Source organism: Symphalangus syndactylus, chromosome 13, assembly GCF_028878055.3.
Source record: "Symphalangus syndactylus isolate Jambi chromosome 13, NHGRI_mSymSyn1-v2.1_pri, whole genome shotgun sequence".
Classification (NCBI taxonomy): domain Eukaryota; kingdom Metazoa; phylum Chordata; class Mammalia; order Primates; family Hylobatidae; genus Symphalangus; species Symphalangus syndactylus.
Window position 1 is genome coordinate 98,416,997 of NC_072435.2, and position 20,058 is coordinate 98,437,054.

The 20,058-nt window shown below is 43.9% G+C and overlaps 1 protein-coding gene across 1 annotated transcript in view; it reads right to left on the reverse strand.

Moving 5' to 3' along the window:
• The window catches only part of PAH (phenylalanine hydroxylase), an 86,993-nt gene that overhangs the window by 36,920 nt on the left and 30,015 nt on the right, over positions 1-20,058 (reverse strand). The window contains exon 7 of the mRNA XM_055237621.2: positions 8,193-8,281. Coding sequence (XP_055093596.1) covers positions 8,193-8,281 — 89 coding nt within the window. The remainder of the gene's footprint in view (positions 1-8,192; positions 8,282-20,058) is intronic.

Sequence of the window (20,058 nt, forward strand, 5' to 3'; positions counted from 1 at the left end):
CAAACTCTAACAAATGTTACCTCCAGGTAGTGGGAAAAATTAGTAACACTAACAGTTGTATTCTTGAAAACTATTTATGCTTTTCAAGTTTTCTAATGTGAGAATGGGTTTCTTTTAGAATAAGAAAAAAAATAGTATTAAATATCCATCTCAAATCATTTTAGTGAAGTAGCAGGAGATTCATGTGAGAATGTGAAAATGGGTTTCTTTTAGAATAAGAAATAAAGAAAATAGTATTAAACATCCATCTCAAATCATTTTAGTGAAGTAGCAGGAGATTCACACATTGGTATACAGGAACACACACACATATAATGCACTATACAGATCTTCCATGTGGGAAGGTTTCTAACCATGACCCTTTCCAGCTCCTGGTTTCTAAGAAGTTCATTATCGGCCTGCAAGGGGCCCCAACCAACCAGGTTGCAAGGAGTTTTGCTTTCTCAGTTACCAGTGGTCAGAGAGCTCTGTGGCCTGACGCCCAGCCTCTTGGGGATCTGGCCTTGCATTCCTTGGGCTACCAGATGACCACAGGGCCTCTGTAGCCGTCCATGTGGAGTACATTCTGAATCAAATCACAGTTGGTGATGACTGATCACCCTGTCTCAATTTAGACTAATAGCAGCAATTTCAGTAGCACTGCATGTAATTTATTTATAATCACCCTGTCTCAATTAAACTAATAGCAGCAATTTTAGTTGCACTGCATGTAACCAAGTATGTTTTGACAGGAAAATATATTGTTGGTGAAGGGGTGGTAAGGGGGAGGGGAGGGGATAGGAGAAGATGGGAGAAAGTCGAGAGAGTTCTACAGGATGCAAGTCATGACATCAACTGAAGTCTGCATGTATTGAGAGGTATAATTTGTGTGTGTGTGTGGGTTTAGGGGAGAGGGTAACTACATATATGGAAAAGTCTTGAGTATTCTTGTAGACTGAGATATTTATTTCATCATTTCCTAATATCATAGCTAAGGTTAAACCTCAGAAGTGCTCTCTTTAGGCTAGTGAGAACACAGGTTTTAAAGTCAGAAAAGCTGTGTTGGAATACTAATTCATTTATTCACTAGGAGCATGGCCTGGGAGTGGCCAGTTTATCTCTCAGAGCCTTAGTTTCCTCATCAGTAAAATGAGACTGTCAATCCTACCTGCTTCACAGTGTTGTATAGTTTAAGTCAGGTAATGTCGGCAGCACATTAAGCAAAATTCTGAGCACATCGTAGTTGCTCAAAGCATGATGCATTTGTGCAAAATGGCAGGAAATCCAAAGACAGAGAAGTCTGGCTCAGAATATAAAAAAGATATACTCTGGAATGGGTCAGTGATCCCCACCGGCCACAAGGGGCTTTTAAACCAACATCTAGAGAATTCTTACCTTGCTGTGTATATTTCAGCTAGGCCAATAAGAAGAGGCTTTTTGCATTTTTCATAATGTTTCATGACAACTGGGGGAAGGATGGAACACAGAAGACAAAAGTTTTAAGCTGGCATTTATTAAGTAGCTGCCATTCGCATCCTATAGACATTGGTCAAGGAGAACTTGCAAACAGTAGACTAGGGGAACACTGACCATGCCCAATCCCTTTGCTCACCCTACAATTGGCCAAGAAGCCTATTCTGGAAAAATGTATGTACCTAGTTGCCCAAGCCCATAAGCTAGCAGTTATTGTTTTACTTCCGCCTTCTTTCTTCCTTCACACCCAGCAATCAATTTCTGCCCATTCTACCATTCAAACATCTGAGTCTGTCTTTCCTACTTCATTCTCACTGCTGCACCTGCATTCGACCACCACCATTTCTTGCCTGACTATTGTAGCTGCTGTGTAAGTGGCCTCTCACTCCCTTCACTTCAGCCCAAATTATATTTATAAAGTGCAAGTCTGGTGAGGCCACTTGCCTCCTCAAAAGCCCTTCAATGGCTTCTCATTGCTATTAGACTATTGTCCAAAATATTTAGCATGGTCCACAAGGCTTTATTTACATGATCCAGCTCTGTCTATGTGTCCAGCCCTGTGCTGACTCACTCTGGCCTTCCTATGATGCTCCAGAGTGCACTGGTCTTGCTTTAATTCCTTAAACACACCATGCTCTTTCCCACATCAAGGCCTTCACACATGTTCTACCCTCTGAGTGAGACCCTCTTCCCCACTCGTTTAGACCAATAAGTCACTGTCTGTTCTTTCTGTCTTCCTGGATTTTTCCAAAGTTTATTGGTTTCTCCTAGTGTGCTGTATGTTTCTCTTTTCAGAGGGTCTCACATATGTTAATAATGATTAAACTCAGGAAACTCTTTTACGTATCACTGGATTTTCAGGGCATAGCACACTCAGCATATCCCCAAGTAGAAGCTATTCAAAAATTATGCAAAACAGGCCGGGTGCGGTGGCTCATGCCTGTAATCCCAGCACTTTGGGAGTCCAAGGTGTGCAGATCACCTGAGGTCAGGAGTTCAAGACGAGCCTGGCCAACATAGTGAAATCCTGTCTCTACTAAAAATACAAAATTAGTCAGGTGTGGTGGCGCATGCCTGTAATCCCAGCTACTCGGGAGGCTGAGGCAGGAGAATTGCTTAAACCTGGGAGGCAGAGGTTGCAGTGAGCTGAGATCATGCCATTGCACTCCAGCCTGGGTGACAAGAGCAAAACTCCATCTCAAAAAAAAAAAAAAAAAAAAAAAAAAAAAAATATATATATATATATATATATATATATATATGCAAAACCTAGGGCAAAAAATTACTGTGTGCCTTTTAAATGTCATATGAGATCATTGTCTCACAAGCTCACTCTGTGCTCTAAGGGGACATATATTTACTACTTATAAAGTTACAACCACTTCAAAGTAGATGCTGGCTTTTTAGAAGACCAATAAGTTGCAAAATATTCATTTGATGATCAAATTGTAAGTTGTTTCTGTCTAGTAGAAAGGATAAGACACAAGATTATGGCTTTATTGCCTTATGGAACATTAATCACTTGTGCATCCATCTTTGTGACCTTATTCTGGCTTTCTAGTTTCCAATGATCACATGTACTTCGGTCTCTTGTATCTTTTCTGCCCTATCTTTGTCATCTTGCTGGTTCCCTCAATAATGAGTTAAATGGATCTTTGACAGGTGTTCACTATATACCTGCATGAGAGTTATGTCTTTAACTTTTCACAAATTATGCTTGGATAGAGCAATTTAGTAAGAATGCAACAAGTCTTTGATGACTCAACTAGCTGACTGACTCTTAGAATGAACACTGACAGGGCCTCAGATGGAGAAAATTAGGTGGGCAAATGGAAAAGAAAAGGAGAAAAGTATTGAAAAATATAGTCTTGTTCTTGGGCAATTTGCTGGAGAACAAATTTCCTACAGGAGAGCAGGAAAACTTGATGTCCACACCTTGAAAGATTAAAAAGCAGTTTCAGGCCTGGCGCGGTGGCTCATGCCGGTAATCCCAGCACTTTGGGAAGCCGACGTGAGCAGATCACCTGAGGTCAGGAGTTTGAGACCAGCCTGGCCAACATGACGAAACCCCATCTCTACTAAAAATACAGAAATTAACTGGGTGTGGTGGCACATACCTGTAATCCCAGCTATGTGGGAGGCTGAGGCAGGAGAATCACTTGAGCCCAGGAGGTGGAGGTTGCAGTGAGCTGAGATTGCACCATTATACTCCAACCTGGGCAACAAGAGTGAAACTCCATTTAAAAAAAAATGTATTTTCAAAGACTTGGGTCAAGAAGTAGAAATATCCACAGAAGGACAGTTGTGTTGGCTGACATTTTCTTCATTAAGAAGCCCTCTCTATTGCAGATCTGTAGCCTAGACTCCAGTGCAGCTGCCAGGTAAACTGGAATAGGTAGCTCTGGAGTTGGGGTCTATGTGGCAGAGGCTGCTGGTGCTCCCCAAGATCTGTCCTCTCTCCTTTGTTCAGAGAACATTGCTAAACTATTTTCCCCCATCTCCTTTGCAGTTAGTAGTGGGCATGTGACTGAGCTCTACTCAATGGAATTTGATTGAAGGGATGTGAGTCATCTCCAGACATGGCCCATGAAAACTTCCCAGAAGCAATTCTCACTCTCTCTTCTCCCATCCACTGGCAGAATGAGTGGGCTCCAAGGAGTTGAAGGAGGGTACAGCCATTGGTGGAAGGAGCCTTGGTTCTGAAAGACCATGTGGAGCAGTTTCCTTACTGACCCACATTGGAAGTGAACTTTTATTGGGTTGGCCACAGAGATCTGGGGGTTGTTTGCTAAGCAGTTAGCCTGCTCTGGTTGCTAGAGGGATAGACTCAGATCTTCCTCTTTCTGGAAGTCCTCCCTAAGCATTCCAGCCCACAGCAACCTTAGAAATGATAGCACATGCTGTCTGACTCAGGAAACCTGGCATTCATGCACTTTTTTGAGTTATTATTTAACTAATTATTATCTAAACTGTATTCCATGGAAAACTACCACTCAAGATAATGTTGCTAGGTATTTCATTAAAAAGAGTTCCATGGGTAAGTTTAAGGAAACATTACATTTACTGGGTTTCATTTTTGCAGGATTTTCCAAAGTTTCTAATGAGATAATGGAATCTGCATACTTAAAGTAGGGCTACAGAGTACAGAGTTTCTCTCTTTGATCATGGGATATTTTTCATAAACTACAGTTTGGGAAACATGCATACGGCCCTTTCACTTGCATATATATATCTTGTGCCTCCCATGAGGTTATAAGTCATGAAGAAGTAAACTTATTGTGATCTGATACCCTGTACCCAAAGTATAAAACACAATGTGATAGTTAGTTGCCATCTCTGAGATAGTAACAGTGTGAAAAACTTAAGCCTGGGAAGAGACAGGAGGAAGGCTTTAGGGAGGCAACATATATGATTTAGACCTCAGATGAATAGAGGTTTTCAAGTGGGGAAATAACAGGTGGGTTGGCAAGAAAAACCATGTCAGGTAAAGGGAACAACATGGGCAGAAAGGGGAGTAAATTTTGGAAATGGAAATTAAATAGAACCAATTAGATTCTGCCTGCCAAGTTTGCAGTTGCTATTCCAGCTCCCTCCTGCACTGCTTTGAGAACAATCAACACCCCTTCTCTCTCTACTGTACAACCACAGGCCCCTGGAGGGCAGGGATCATGTCATCTATCACTTCAACCCCCTTTCTTTTATATAGCCTGAGACGTAGTTCACATACAGGTGATGCTACACAGCCCTCTCCCTCTGAGATTTCTCATCTGAAAATGAGATTTACAGCCCTCATAGGGTGGTGATAATATTCAAATTAAAAAAGGAATGCCAAGCATTTAGCATTGTGCCTGGCACACAGCCCATGCTCAAGAAGCATTAGCTCCTAATATCATTAGTTAAATAAAAGCTTTTGGAAAAAAGAAAGCAAGGTGGGAAAGGGGAAAGGAAGGAGACTGGGAAAGAAGGGGAAAGGAGGCAAGATGGTCACCGGGAAATCTAGCTTTCCTATTTCATTTTCCCACTTAGCTAAAACTGAAAGGCAGAGGCTGTTTTCCCTCTGTCTTGGAAACAATCCTTCCTTTACTTCATTTTTCAAAGTGACTGCTTTGGAGGACCTGATGAGAGATATTGGGTCACACATCCATGCATACTGCCAAGGGCCGGGTTCAGGGACGAAGAGATCACCCGGGATGCAACGGGACAGAGAGAACAGAGGATCCTTTTGAGAAGAACACCCACTGCCTGTGCCACTCCTTGTGCTGGTGTCTGTTTGCAGTCACACACTGAGGCCAGGCCTGTGGGCCCCGGGGTCTCTGGGAAAGCACGCTGGAGGGTTTGTTTTGTCCTTGGCCCACGTCCCTGGGATCTGATGAGAAACCAAAGGAACAGAGAGAGCCTGGCGCCTCGTCTTCAGGGAACTGTGTACCTGATATGTTGTATTTTTACAATAAAATTCATAACATTGAGAGGGCAGGGAGTCAAAGATGTGGCTTTTAAAGACCAATGCATTCCAGAGAGTTTTAAAGCCAGTGCCAGCTGCTTTAGAGGGGACTTGAGGATACAGGGAGAAAAATGTCCATCTCTTTGCATTGGCGTCTTCCACTGTCCCAAATGAAAAGGGAGTGAGACCAATGGGAAGAATGCCTATTTGGGGCAGGAAGACAGGAGTTAAGAGGAGAATAACGCCCTGGATGGAGTCAGAGCTGAACAGACAGCTTTTCTGAGAACCAGTATCTTTGGAGATGCTTTGCTGACAGAGTTGATGGCTAAGAGGCCCCAGACAGAGACCTGTTGAACGGGTACACAGAACAGAATCCTACCTGGAGCAACCTTGGCACCCTAGGGCTCCTGGGAGTAGGCTACATGGTATATAGGAGGATGGAATGGGGGTCAAAAGTCCCCACATTTACCTTTACTTTTCGGGGAGAGAGTATTTAAGTAATATATACTAGAAGACTTAAATTTAATTCCTATCCTTAGTTTAAATATAACTTAGTTTAATTTCACAACTAATATTCAAGGAAGCCATTGGAAGTTCACATGAAAATGCATAGGTGAGACTCAGACTTCCTACACGTTTGCAACTGGGTGCTGGTTAGTAAGTTGTGGCAGTTAATACACACAAATACACACACACACACACATATTTATGTGCATATATATATACACCATATATATATTCATATATACACCATATATATATATATATATATATATATATACATATATAGAGAGAGAGAGAGAGAAAGGAGGAAGGATGAAGCACACCCAAATATTAGTATTGATTTATTGATTATTTTAGAATAGTGTGATAAGAGGTGATTTTTTTTCTGTTTTGAAGTCTGGGAGATTGGAGGAAATTCACCTTTGTTTCTGTTGATATATGCTTTCTCATTATTTAAAAAATGCAGAACTGTCCAGAGAGAAAAATAGAAATAACTGAAATTATGGTTGCTTTTCATTTTCCTCCTCATGCCCCTCTGTGTTTTCAAGCCCACTATAATTTGTTTTACAATTTGAATTAGAAGAAGCATCAATCATTCATATTTCAAAAGGCCAGCTTGCCCCTGAAATAGCTTGCCTTTGGCCTCTGTAAAAGAGCCTGGATTTCTGCCACTAGCTAGGCCTTTGTCTTCAGGCACCATGAGCTGTCAGGATTCACAGTTTAGCATAGGGCCTTAGAAAAGTCATCAGGCTCCTTGGGCCTCACTAGTTCTGTAAGATGGAAGCATCTGCTTTGCCTCCTGAAAAGTGCCTTCGCGAACATTCTTTGCTGATTATAAAGACCCACATAAATGTGAGGAGAAAACAGACTCCTGTGGAAGTGTAGATGCTTCCTTTGGGTTCTGCTAAACCTTCACCGATGTAAATGGCTGCAAGTCATTTAAAGATGAAGGAGTCATTTGCCTGGCAGAGAATAAAGGGCAGGCAACAGGACGGTGGCCCTTCCCACCGATGGAGGCTATGAGACCTGGCCCTGAGCCACCGCAGCCTGGGCTGTTCCTCCCCAGACCCTCTGCCCCAGAGTAGAGGGAATGATGAAATATCCCCCACCCCAGTCCTCTACTCAAAAACCATTAAAGGACCTGCCCCCATGGCTGCAAGACACAGGCCCAGTCCGTGTTCCTCTTTCTGGTCCATTAGACCTTTTACAATCTGATCCCAACCCACTGCCCCAGCCACATCTCTCATTCTCATACTTAATGCACCAACCAGTCGTTCCCACAACATTGTGGATGCTTCCAAGACTCTCGCTATTCTCATATACTGTTCTTTCAGCCATAAGCCCTCTCCGTTCCTTATCTGACCAGCATCTCCTACTCAGTTTTTAAGATCCAGTTTCGACGTCGCCACTCCCCGCTGCCCCCTGCAGTTGGCAGAGTTGTTAGTACAGGTTGCTGTTTACCAAGCACTTGATTTAAACCTCCATAGATGTACACAGGCAGAAACAATGATGATTTGCATCTGTGTGTGTGTTTGTGCATACACAGATCTAGTATATAGAGACAATAGTTTCTGGAAAATGATTTATATTTGCTCCTACAAAAATAATGACCATGATAATGATGATGACAATAATGTCTTGCTAATTTTTCCCAGCCCTTGTGTAAATAGGAACACAATAAGTGTTTGTTGAACAAGTGAACAAGCACATTGCTCCAAGTAGAGGAGGTAGGAGGAAGGGAGGGGAGTGGAGGAGAGGCACTGAAATAATCTCATCCTACTGGCCGTGGACTCACGGGGTGGTCAGCATCCAGTTCCGCTCCATAGCTGAGAATCTGATTGGCAAATCTGTCCAGCTCTTGAATGGTTCTTGGGAACCACGGCACTGAAACACAGAGAAGGCAAAGTCCTGAGTACAGATTGGCAGGACGTGGCCAAAGGCCTTGCTGAGATCAGAAGTGGGGATCCCAGTCAATGGTGATGGCAAGTGGGCTGGCTTCCAGATAACCCCCAAATTACTATCATTCAAAAGTTAAACTCCATTTTCCTTAGAAACCAGTTTTAAAACCCATTCCCAAATACATTCTCTTTCCTGAAGATGTTCTCTGAATTATCTCAAAACTCATCTCCCTCCCACCCGTCAAGGTGGTTTTCTTTGATGGTTCTCTTTAGCAGCAGAATTTTTTTTTTCCCTTCTGTCACCCAGGCTGGAATACAGTTGCACGTGATCTCGGCTCACTGCAACCTCTGCCTCCTGGGTTCAAGCGACTCTCCTGCCTCAGCCTCCTGAGTAGCTGGGCTTACAGGTGCGCGCCACCATGCCTGGCTAATTTTTGTAGTTTTTGTAGAGGCAGAGTTTTACCATGTTGACCAGGCTGGTCTCAAAATTTGATCTCAGGTGACCCACCCCCTTGGCCTCCCAAAGTGCTGGGATTACAGGCATGAGCCACTGCGTCCGGCCATTAGCAGCAGAATATTACATATAGGCCCAAAATATAAATTATATAAAACCAGACTGTTCTACTGTAAATGAGTTCATGAGACCCCATCTTCCCATTATATGTTTCCCTCCCAAAGGCCCCAGGCACTGCAGCAAAATCTTTCAATCGCAAAGCCAGTTAGAAAGCCACTGTTGAAGCAGAGTGAACGGAGTCAGATAGTTGGGATCTGAAGATGCCTTGCAGCATCTAAAGGGTTTCAGACTTGATTCTGAGCCAGTGTAGTGGAGAAGTGATTGGGCTTGAGTGGGGTGGACTACAACACCTGGGTCTTGCAGAGAGAGGAGCCCAGGGAGAAGGGCAGGTGGCAGCACCGACGTCCCTGTGGGTTACAGGAAACAAGATACATTGCAGGTGAAATTTTCCCAGGAATGAACAGAGACAAGGGCATTTTGGACTGTAAGTTTCATGAGGGCAGAAACCATGGGTACTTTGTTGTACCGGGCATAAAGAGAAAAAGAAGGAAGGAAGGAAGAGGGAAGAGAGGGAGGGGAGAGAAGGATAGAAAGGAGGGAGAAAACAAGACAAGGAAGGAAGGAAGAAAGAAAGAGAGGGAAGAAAGGAGGGAAGTAATGGATTCACCCTGGTTATGTTAACATTTAAGGTATTGACAGCAGTAACCACCATCCAGAGTGCCTGCTTTGGTACAGTTGCTATTTCTGAGGTACCTCCAAAATAATGAAGGCATGATAACCCCTCTTGCACGGGTAAGAAACTGAGGCTCTAAAAGCTTAAATAGCTGATTTAAGATCACACCAGGAGTAAGAAAGTGGCAGATTCAAAAAGAATCCAGAGAGCCAGAATAGACATGGTGGGAACCCTGAAGTGAGTGCAAGGCTTCCAGAACTTCCCCTGAAATGAGGTTGAGGGGAAGATGCTGAACTTCCAATCAGCATGCGGTCTGGCTTAGAATCCGGGTTCCATCTGCCTACTTATCCTCTCTGTGTCTCAGTTCCTTCTCCGGGATACACAACTATAGGAAGAACAGCAAACGTGTTTTTGAAGCCTTCCTACGTGCCAAGCACTTCTGGTGGAGCATTTCTGGTGGAGTAGCTACTTGAATCTGAGGATTGCTGTAGGCAGTGATGAGAAACAAGCAAAGGGCGCCGCTCAGCGTCTGGCACGTAAAACATGACTTTCCATCTGACACCCGTTATTCGTGATTCTGACCTTAGATGGGGCAGGAAAGAGCATGTATGCCATCTAGTGGCCAATCTGGGGAAATTCCGTCCGTGATCCAAACAGGAGCCTCAGGAGGAGCAGCAGCTGCATTCCAGCAAAACAAGGAGAGCTGATTCCAGCAGTTCATAAAGGTCCATTTAGACCCTTGTTTCTGCAGAGCTGAGGAGCCTAGGCTCTCTATCACCCATGTTAGCAATAAAACTAACATTGAATGGTGTTCTAAATATTTTACCTGTGAGGGGGGTACTATTAATATTCCCATTTTAAAGATGAGGACACTGAGGTACAGAGAGGTTTAGTGCAAACTCAAATACACACACTGCTAAGGAACAGTGGAGTCAGGATTCAAATGCAGGTCCAGCTGACTCTCTGCCCTCTGGTCTTGATCGTCAATCCTCTTGCCACTCATGGGAAGGTGGCAGAGCATACTGATAAGGAGGGCTGGCTCTGAAGCCAGATTTCCTGCCCAGAAGTTTCCATGCCCCTAAAGCCCAGCCCTCTTTTCTAGATTGGCTCCCTATGGACAGCAGGAACAGAAGCAGATGCTGCAGCCGTCACTCCAGGTAACACTTCTGTCGTACTTGCTGTGTGTTGGACACTGCCCTAAATATTTCACATATGCTACCCCCTTCAATTTCTGCAACAGTCCTTTGAGGTAGGTATTATTATTATCGCATTTTACAGATGAACTGGGGAACAATGAGGGCAAGTCTCTTGATAGACCTCCTTGGTCCCAACTGCTGAAACTTTGGAGTCTCGAATGACTCAATACCATGCTCTGTTCATTTGGTGAGGAACGTGGCTTCCCGCCTTGTCACCTACACTCCTCCCCAAGCTCTCCTTCTTCCGCGGGTCCAGCATTTGCATTGTACACTGAACCTCTGTTGTCAGTGCCAAGAACGGGGGTTGTTTCCCACCCAGGTTTGCAAGGGCTTGAGAAAGGAATCAGCACTTTAGAGTCACCCAGGGCTCAAGATCTTCTAAAAGATCTTTCTTGCTTCTCCAGGACATTGCTACCGAGGGGTTTCAATGAATGGCACCCACCTGGACAAGGGGGCTTGACCCTTTCCTCTGTGTTCAGGACCATGGATAACCCCATCCCCGCACTGTGGATGTAGCCTGTCTCCACTCATTCATCATCTCTCTTTTGCCTAGGAGTCGTTCATAATTCTGGCAGTAACTGCTGCCCCCAGAAATAAGGCAGAACAAGTTCTTTCTTGCTGCACCCCCTTCTTACTTAGGGGACCTTTAGAATCACCAAAGGAGATTCCACAAATATGTACTGAGCACCTCCTGCATATCAAGCACAAAGCATTGTGGGGTGCATACAAGGGAGTCTCCATCCTTGTGGTGCTTACATTCTGGCAGGGGCAACACGAAATAAGCAATAAATAAATGTAAATACATGACAATGTCAGGAAATTCTTGAAGAAGAATAAAGCAGCATAAGGAAATGGAAAGTGATGGGGATGCTGTTTTTTAAATTCTTTTTTAAAAATTCCATCTTTATTGGGGTATAATTGAACAATAAAAATGTATATATATTTATAATATAAAATTACAATTGTATAAAATTATATAATTTATATATACATAATTATATTTGTATATATTGCATATATTTTATTATTTATTAATTTAATCTATTTATTTGAGACAGTCTTGCTCTGTCACCCAGGCAGGAGTGTAGTGGTGCGGTCTCGGCTCACTGCAACCTACGCCTCCCAGGTTCAAGCAATTTTCCTGCCTCAGCCTCCCAAGTAGCTGGGAATACAGGCGCGTGCCACCACACCCGGCTAATTTTTGTACTTTTAGTAGAGACAGGATTTTGCCATGTTGGCCAGGCTGGTCTCGAACTCCTGACCTCATGATCTGCCCACCTTGGCCTCCCAAAGTTCTGGAATCACAGGTGTGAGTCACTGCACCTGGCCTATTGCATATATTTTACATAACACTTATATGTATTTATATTATAAAATTATAAATACAATGTAATTATTTAATACATGCATATATCGTGGTTACCATGATCAAGTTAATGAACATATTCATCATCTCATGTAGTCATTTTTCCTGTGTGGGTATGGAGTGGGACAAGGACACTTCAGATCTCTCTGAGCAAATTTCAAGTACCCAGTAAAGTGTGATTAACAATAGTCACCATGCCGTACATTTGACCCCCAGTACTTGCTCATCTTATGACTGAAACTTTGTACCCTTGACCATCTCCCAATTTCTCTCATCACCCTACCCCCTGGCAACCACGATTCTACTCTCTGCCTCTATAAATTCAACATGTTTTGAATCGGATATAAGTGAGATCATTGCAGTATTTGTCTTTCTGTGTCTGGCTTATTTCACTTGGCATAGTGCCCTTAGGGTTCACCCATGTTGTCCCAAATGACAATGTTTCTTTTTTCATGGCTGAATCATATTCCATTGTGTGTGTGTCAGGGGGGTATCACATTTTCTTCATTCATCCACCTGTTGATAGATATGTAGGTTGTTTCCCTTGGCTGTTGTGAATAATACTGCAAGGAACAGGGGGTGCAGATATCTCTTTGACATACTGATTTCATTTCCTTTGAGTATACACTCAGACATGGGATTTCTGGAAAGTATGGTAGCTATATTTTAATTGTTTGAGGAACTTTCATGCTGTTTTCCATAATGGCTGTGCCAACTTACATCCCCACTAGCAGAGTACAAGGGTTCCCTCTTCTCCACACCCTTGCCAACACTTATCTCTTGTCTTTTTGATGTTAGAGACAACATGCTATTTACTATGACATCCTCTGCCTCTAGACCCCAGAGGGAAGACCCTGGTGACTTGACATTGCCTTGGCGTGGCTCAGTGAGATCTGGGATAGTCAGGATCTAGCCCTAGTCCAGAGTTGGTTTCCTATTTGTGTCATGAATAGTCAGTCCAGCAATGGTTAAGAGTCTTAAAATAGCCAGACAGCCCAGGTTTGAATCTTATCTCTGCATTTACTATCTATGAGCCCAGGAAAAGTTATTAAATCTCTTTGTGCCTCACTCTTCCTATCTTTGAAATGGTGATAATAGTAGTACTGGAAAGTATTGCTTTATAAGAACAACATGATGTTAAATGAGTTAATATGCGTGATTTATGGAAAACAATACTGGCACATAGTAGACAGTATTACTGCTCAGCTGTGAGTTACATATGTGTGTGTATGTATATATACACATACACATATACACACATACTATATATATCTGTATATATATATGCATATATATACACACTATATATATATATATCTATATCTATATATCTAATTTTTTTCTACTCTATCCTTAGCTTATCATAGCAAGGAGCAGAGTGGAAAGTTTTTCAGCAAGCCTAGAAAGTCTCTACCACTTATTTTGTTGTGTAACTGGCAAGTATCTTATCTCCTCGAGCCTTAGTTTCCTTATTCACAAAATGAATTAAAATGATCTCTCTGTATTATTGGATGAATTAAATGCTGCAGCAATATGACACATCTTAGCACAGTGGCCCATAATATGTGCTTTATCAGTGTTAACCATTAATACGACAAAGATTTTAATGATGATGATTAAAGGAGGAGGAGGAGGAGGAAGAAGAGGAGGAGGGAGGAGGGAGGAGGAAAGAACAGAGACTGGGATCAGGAAGCTAGTTCTCTGTCCAGCTTTGATATTAAGAGGTTTCTAATCTCAGGCTGCAGTTTCTGTAACATGTGGGTATTAGATTCATCGGCGCGGCAAACCCTTTTGAGTTGTATATTCAGAGACCTGTGGGATCCTCTGAAGGGCTGAGACTGGCCAGATGATACTTGAAAAGTCAGCTCCACTTCAATCAATGTGTCAACCTCATTTATTTTTCAGAAGTACAGTCACTATATTTGCTCAGCTCCCAAATGCACTGCCTCATTTCCCTTTCTCCTCCCTCCAGAGAAACAACGTTCTTTCCCACAGACCTCAGTCAGGGTGCACCACCTTGACTCGGGGCTGCGTGGGCTGGCTGGCGCCCAGTGAACGCCAGAGGGCAGCAGAACCAGCATATTTCCAGCACTGGGTGACTTTTTTTTTTTTTTTTTTCTTTTTTTCCTTCTCCAAAGGAAAATTCTTATTGGGCCACCTGGCTTCATTCACCCCTCTTGGTCGGAGAAACAAGACAAAATAAAACAAAACGAAAACAAAAAATTTGAAGAAGAACTTGAGAAAGTTGCCAAGACTCAGAGGATTCAAGTCTTTGTAAAAAGAAGACAAAGATCAAAACAGCTCACCACATCCCAGACCTCTGAGCTCTGCACCTTGTCGCAGAGGCTGTGAGGGACCCTGAGGTAGCACTGCGAGGCTGCAGGGTGCTCACCTGAGTCCAGGGGCTTTTGGTGGCTTCAGGACCCCATCATCTTCAAGAAAAAGTCCAAAACACAGCCAGGCTGGAGAAGTGGCAAAGCCTGGGGACTCATCATATGCACTTTGGAGGCAGACTGCCTAGCTCCAATCTCAACTTTGGAACTTTGTGCAAATTACTTAATCCCTCTGTTCCCTAGTTTCCCATTTATGAAATAGCTATAATAATAGTATGTCCTTCAGAGGGTTGATGGGAGGATTAAAATGAACTCATGTATGAAGAGTTCTTAGAATGGTGTCCGGCACACAGCAAGTGCTTCGAAGTATCTGGTAGTGGTATTATTATCGTTATAGAAGGACAAGTGAGAAAGGGTGAGAAGGCCTGGTGCTCACTTCCTCCAGGCAGCAGCCCAGCCCCACCTTTGATCTATTCCCTCATGTAAAGTTAATGCCCTTGGGTGCAGCCTATTTGTCTTCTAGGGTAGGATGAGGACCCAGGTCAGGCCTAACCATTAAGAGAAATTCACCAGCTGTCATGTTGGAAAGCAGGGACAAAGCCTGAGGAACAAGACCGGGGAGAGGCACCTGGGTGCTGGGTGTTGGCGACTGGGGGTCGATCCCTGATGTGGCTGACTTCCCAGCTTGCAGAGTTGCGAAGCAGGCAGTGTGAGGACCTCAGGAGAGACCACAGAGGACCCCAGACAAACTCAGTGCCGAGCCTTGACACATGTGCTGACTCTTTACACTGTGCGAAGGATGTGCACATCCTCGGTATGAAGCCAGCAGGTCTGAGTTCAAGTCTCATCTTTCCCATCCACACAACATGGAAGTCTGAGCAAACTACTTAATTCCTGCATCTCTCTGGCTTTGCATCTGTGAAATGGGCAAGGTGCTGAGCACTTGCCTGCCTCCTTCTTTGGGGTGAGAAGAAACTGACCCAAAACAGGTGCATCTGTGGCATCAGTCCTTGCACCTGAGCCTCATAATAAACTCCAGTGTTGCTTGTCTGACTAAGATAGTGGTCCCAGAGGCCACTAGAGGCCAAGCCAGTCCATGCTTGTGTCTCTAACCTCTGCATCTGGGCTCTTCTGATTTTTCCCAGGCAAAAAGGTAGGGCTACCCTTTTTCCTCTAAAGTTACATTTTCTTGAGTGCTTATTGTGCACCAGATACTGTGCTAAGTGCTTTACTTTCATCATCTCCTTTAATTCTCAAAACAGTCCCAGATGGTAGACATTATTGCCGTTCACTGATGAGCAAATAGGCTCAAAGAGATAAAGTGATTTGCTCAAGATCACTGAGCTAGCTGAGCTGAAAGAACAATTCTGCAGCCGATGCTCTTCACCAAAAAGCAATGCTGGGCTTAGAATAAAGGTGTGGTGGTGGTGAAGGGGTGCTTTTAAATTTTAGATTCCTTTTCTCCCACCTGGAGAAGGAAAGGAAGTGTGACAAACTAGAGCGCTAAAGGTGCTTGAAGAAGATCCCTAGGACAGCCTTGAGTCCGCCCCATCCTAAGCATCCCTGGATTTAGGGATAGTCACTTTTTAACCTAAGTGCTCTTCACATACCCCTTATGTTCTTTAGTGAAGGCTGCAGGTCCCTTCCCCCTACCCGGTCTCTCTCACAAAGCTGGAAATAGAGACTGACCCCAGTGACCCAGGCCTCCGTTTTGAAAAGTTAAATCAGATTAGCTCATTAATGGCCTTGCCAAATACCTCGGCCGGTGGGCTGGCCTCTGTGAGCCCCTCAACAGCCTCTCCGGCGGGCGGCTGGGCTCCGCGGTTAATGAATGACTTGGGCAGGCTGGGGCAACAGAGGCCCTCTGTGGAGCGGAGGCACCCGGTGGGGGCAGATCATTAATAAATATTGATTTGGCTCCAAAGGAAGCAGCCCACTGGAGAGCTGGCCCTGGACACCCACGTAGTGGTCCCATTAAGTCGGGGTCAACTGCTCAGCCAGGACGCCAAGGGGTGGCTGGCTTAGGAGCGCCACTGAGCAAAAGACCCCCCAGGCCTGGCCGGAGCCTGCTTCCTGGCCAGTGGGTCAGAGGAGGCCCATTCAATTTACAGCAGTTCAAGGTACAGGCTAAGTCCAATCTTACCCCCTCCCTACACCCGATGTTCACCAGCCCCAGGGGTTAGCCGGCAAGGCACCCGGGTTAGCCGGCAAGGCACCCAGGCTTGCCTCCAGCCTGTCTCAGAGAGAGCAATAAATCCTGGTTTCTTGGGTCTGAAATAGAAGGCTGTTTTCACCACCCCCTCCCTGGCTCCCGGATGTCTCCTCCTAGGCAATGGCCTCCAGCCCCGCAGAGAAGCAGTCCCTCTGTGCTGATCTCCACAGCTCCCACAAAGGGAGAAGAGATGGCATGCCAACATCCTGCAGGAGGAAGACTTTTGAGGGTTTTATTTTTCTCTTTTAAGTAGCTTCTACTTTCTTTCTGGAGAAGGAATGCTCTTCAGGAAGCTCTTGGCAAGAATGATGAGCCAAAGGCTGGCTGATGATGCCCAGCTTTACCCTCTGCCTCCTGGAGACAGCAGTGGTCAGAAGTCAGGAGTGGTGATTTTAGGACAAAGCATCTGTTCTCTGTTCACATGGAAAAATAAGAATCCCTGACCAGATGAATAAAAGGGATCTTACGCATGAAGTAAAGAGTGAAACTGTGCTTAATAAGCAGAGGGAGTGAGTGAATAGATATGAGTGAAATTATGAATAAATAAAATAATAACCTGTAGGGCTATTTATTCCAACCACCCACCTAAATTACAACTATCCTCCCAATATCCTTTTTAAGATATTATGTATCTCATAAACATTATCCATTGGCAGATTGGCCCCCATATCCCCAAATATCTAATTCTGTCTTCTGAGAGCTCACCATTGCATTGAGATCTGGTTACCTGTCACTAACAACCCTAGTTATGGTCAAGCAACATTGGGTCAAACAGAAGACATCTAAAGCCTCCTCCATGTATTGGTTATGGCAATCCAGGAGCACTTATTTGGCCCTGCTCCCCTTCTTCTCATCAACTGAACCCATGCCTGGGCTCAGTGCCTCGGTGCACCTCCTAAGACTACTGAGGCATGCCATCTTCTCTATCACTGCCATGTATTATGCCATGTAGCCACAACGTACTAGATTACAAAATGCATGGGTCTAGGCACCATGTCTGTCTTTTTCACTATTGCATCCTATCATGTGGCTGACACCGAGTGGGCACTCAATCAATATCGGTAGCATAAATGATCAACTGAATTAGGAGACAGATGTGAATGAGAGAGGAAGTTGGCAATGCTGACTCTGTGCTGTTTGAGAAGGAGTAGTAAGAGAAGGAAGAAAATCCCAACAGTCAAGATTTTTAAAAAGTAAGGGCCACATAATTCATAACATGCTAAGGAAAGAGAGAATTCCTGGGGGATATTTGTGTCAAATGCTACAAAAATGTCAAAGATGATGAAAAAAAAGAGGCTATTGGTTTTGAGTATTGTCAGAATGGTACAAGAGAAAGGAAGATGAGAAGAAAAAAGGGAAAGAAGAAAGAAGGAAGCAAGGAGGAAAGAGGATGGTGGAAGTAGGGAAGGAACGAGGAAGAAAGAAGGGAAGGAGAAAGAAAAGCTGCATGAAAAGCTGACCTTCTATCTCATATGCCAGTGCCATGTGCAATATACCACAAAGTCAAGTGGATGATGTTAAGCACAAAAAATATTTGGAAACGAGAGATCATTCACAGGGACCCTATACAATCCCACACATGAAGTTGTCTCCGTGGCTGCTAGGTAAGCCTGGCTTCAATGAGGTGGTGGCTGCCACCAACTCCTTATATATTATTATCGGCCTGGTCAGTGTCTATGTCCATGGAGCTGGTGGTGACAAGTCACCTGTTATTAGCTGGGGTTATAGATCATAGAGAGCTCTCCCTATTGAAACTTAAGGATGTCTAAGATCAAGGGCCTATTCAACTCAAGCAAGTTCAATTTGATCTTTCAAGCACCCTAATGCACAGGGTACTCCACATAATCCCCTCCATGAACCACAGGAATTGGGAGAGTGAGTCTTCGCTCCATTTCACAGATGAAGGAGAAGCGGTCATCCATCTGGAAGGGTGTCAGATGGAATTCAAACCTAGCTAGTAGTGTACAAAATGGAGACCCAAATCCTGGCTCTTGACTCTAAATTCATGGCCCTTAGTGCGTCACGACAATACTCCCTCAATCCAGCATGATGGCAAAGTGACATTTAGTTAGTCATTCCATATCCTTTTACTTCCTTCTTCAATTGAGAGAATACACCTGTCACACAGAGAAAATGTATTCCCAGTCTAATTTTTTCTACCTTTCACAATCTTTTGGACTGACCCAAATAGCATTTCACGGTTGCCTTTGTTTATCAAACTTCAGGAGTTTTGGGAGTTTGGACTTGCTCACCCCTAAGATTCATTGTGTATCTTTATGAGAGACTTAAGGGTAAGTTTACTTGTAACCTTTTGCATAGGCCCTACATGCTAGGCACTTTATGCAAATTATATCATATAATCCAAACAACCACACTGGTACCTGGATTTCTTCATTTGCAGACGAGAAAATTGAGGCCTAAAGAGAGAAAGCAACTTGGCCAAACAGCTACAGCCTAGGAATTGAACTGCAAAATCCATGCAACGTTTTAATTATACCTTTCTGACTTGTTTTCTAATATTGAAAACAAGAATAATACTATGTTTGCTTTAGCTGCCTGAGTTGGTTGTTGCAAAGCTTAAATGAGATAAACTAATGTGAAAGAATTTGGAAAACACTGTATGTGGCATATCACTGAGGGATTCCTCTTAGAATGAGAGCCTCCTTTTAATTTTGTAATCTTCCTGAGCTAGAAGCTCTGTGACCTGGCAAACTAGATGGACTGCAGAAATAGCATTTGCTCAGGATCTTCCTTTGCCAATGAATAGAGCTGCCTGTGACTGACTGCAGGGAGCGGACAGTCTACCAAGGACATGAAGGGACTCTGCTTCCCACTCCTGGGTTGGTGTCATCTCCCCTTGAATGGGCTGATCCTCTCAGCTGGAGTCTGCTTGTCTCAGTGAGGCAGTTTGCTGACATGAGTGACCTCTCCAGCTGCCAGGACTTAGTGCTACATCAGTGCATCCAGCAAGCATACAGGTAAAGATTGAGAAAGGCAGCCAATCCTGTGTGTTTTTGCAAATATGCAGGTATTTGGTCTCCTGCAGACACAGAGCCACATACATCTACAGCTGTGAAAGGCACACATGGAATGCACAAAGTGAAATGCACGGGAGAAGGTTTAGAACTGAGAAGAGGGCAATGGGAAGTTGGAGACAAAAAAGCCAAGCAGAGGAAAGGAGAGAGGAAAGAAAAGTGCAGGTGGTGGGAGTGGGGAAAAACTCTAACCAGATGGATTCCCTTCCAGCTCTAAGCGGCTTCTCTCTAAAAATTCTTAACTCTTTGGGAACCATAGCCACTTTGAAAAATCTTCTCTCCTAAAAAATAAGCATGCTAGCCAGTTTTCCCAGCACCATTTATTAAATAGGGAATCCTTTCCCCATTTCTTGTTTTTGTCAGGTTTGTCAAAGATCAGATAGTTGTAGCTATGCGGCATCATTTCTGAGGGCTCTGTTCTGTTCCATTGATCT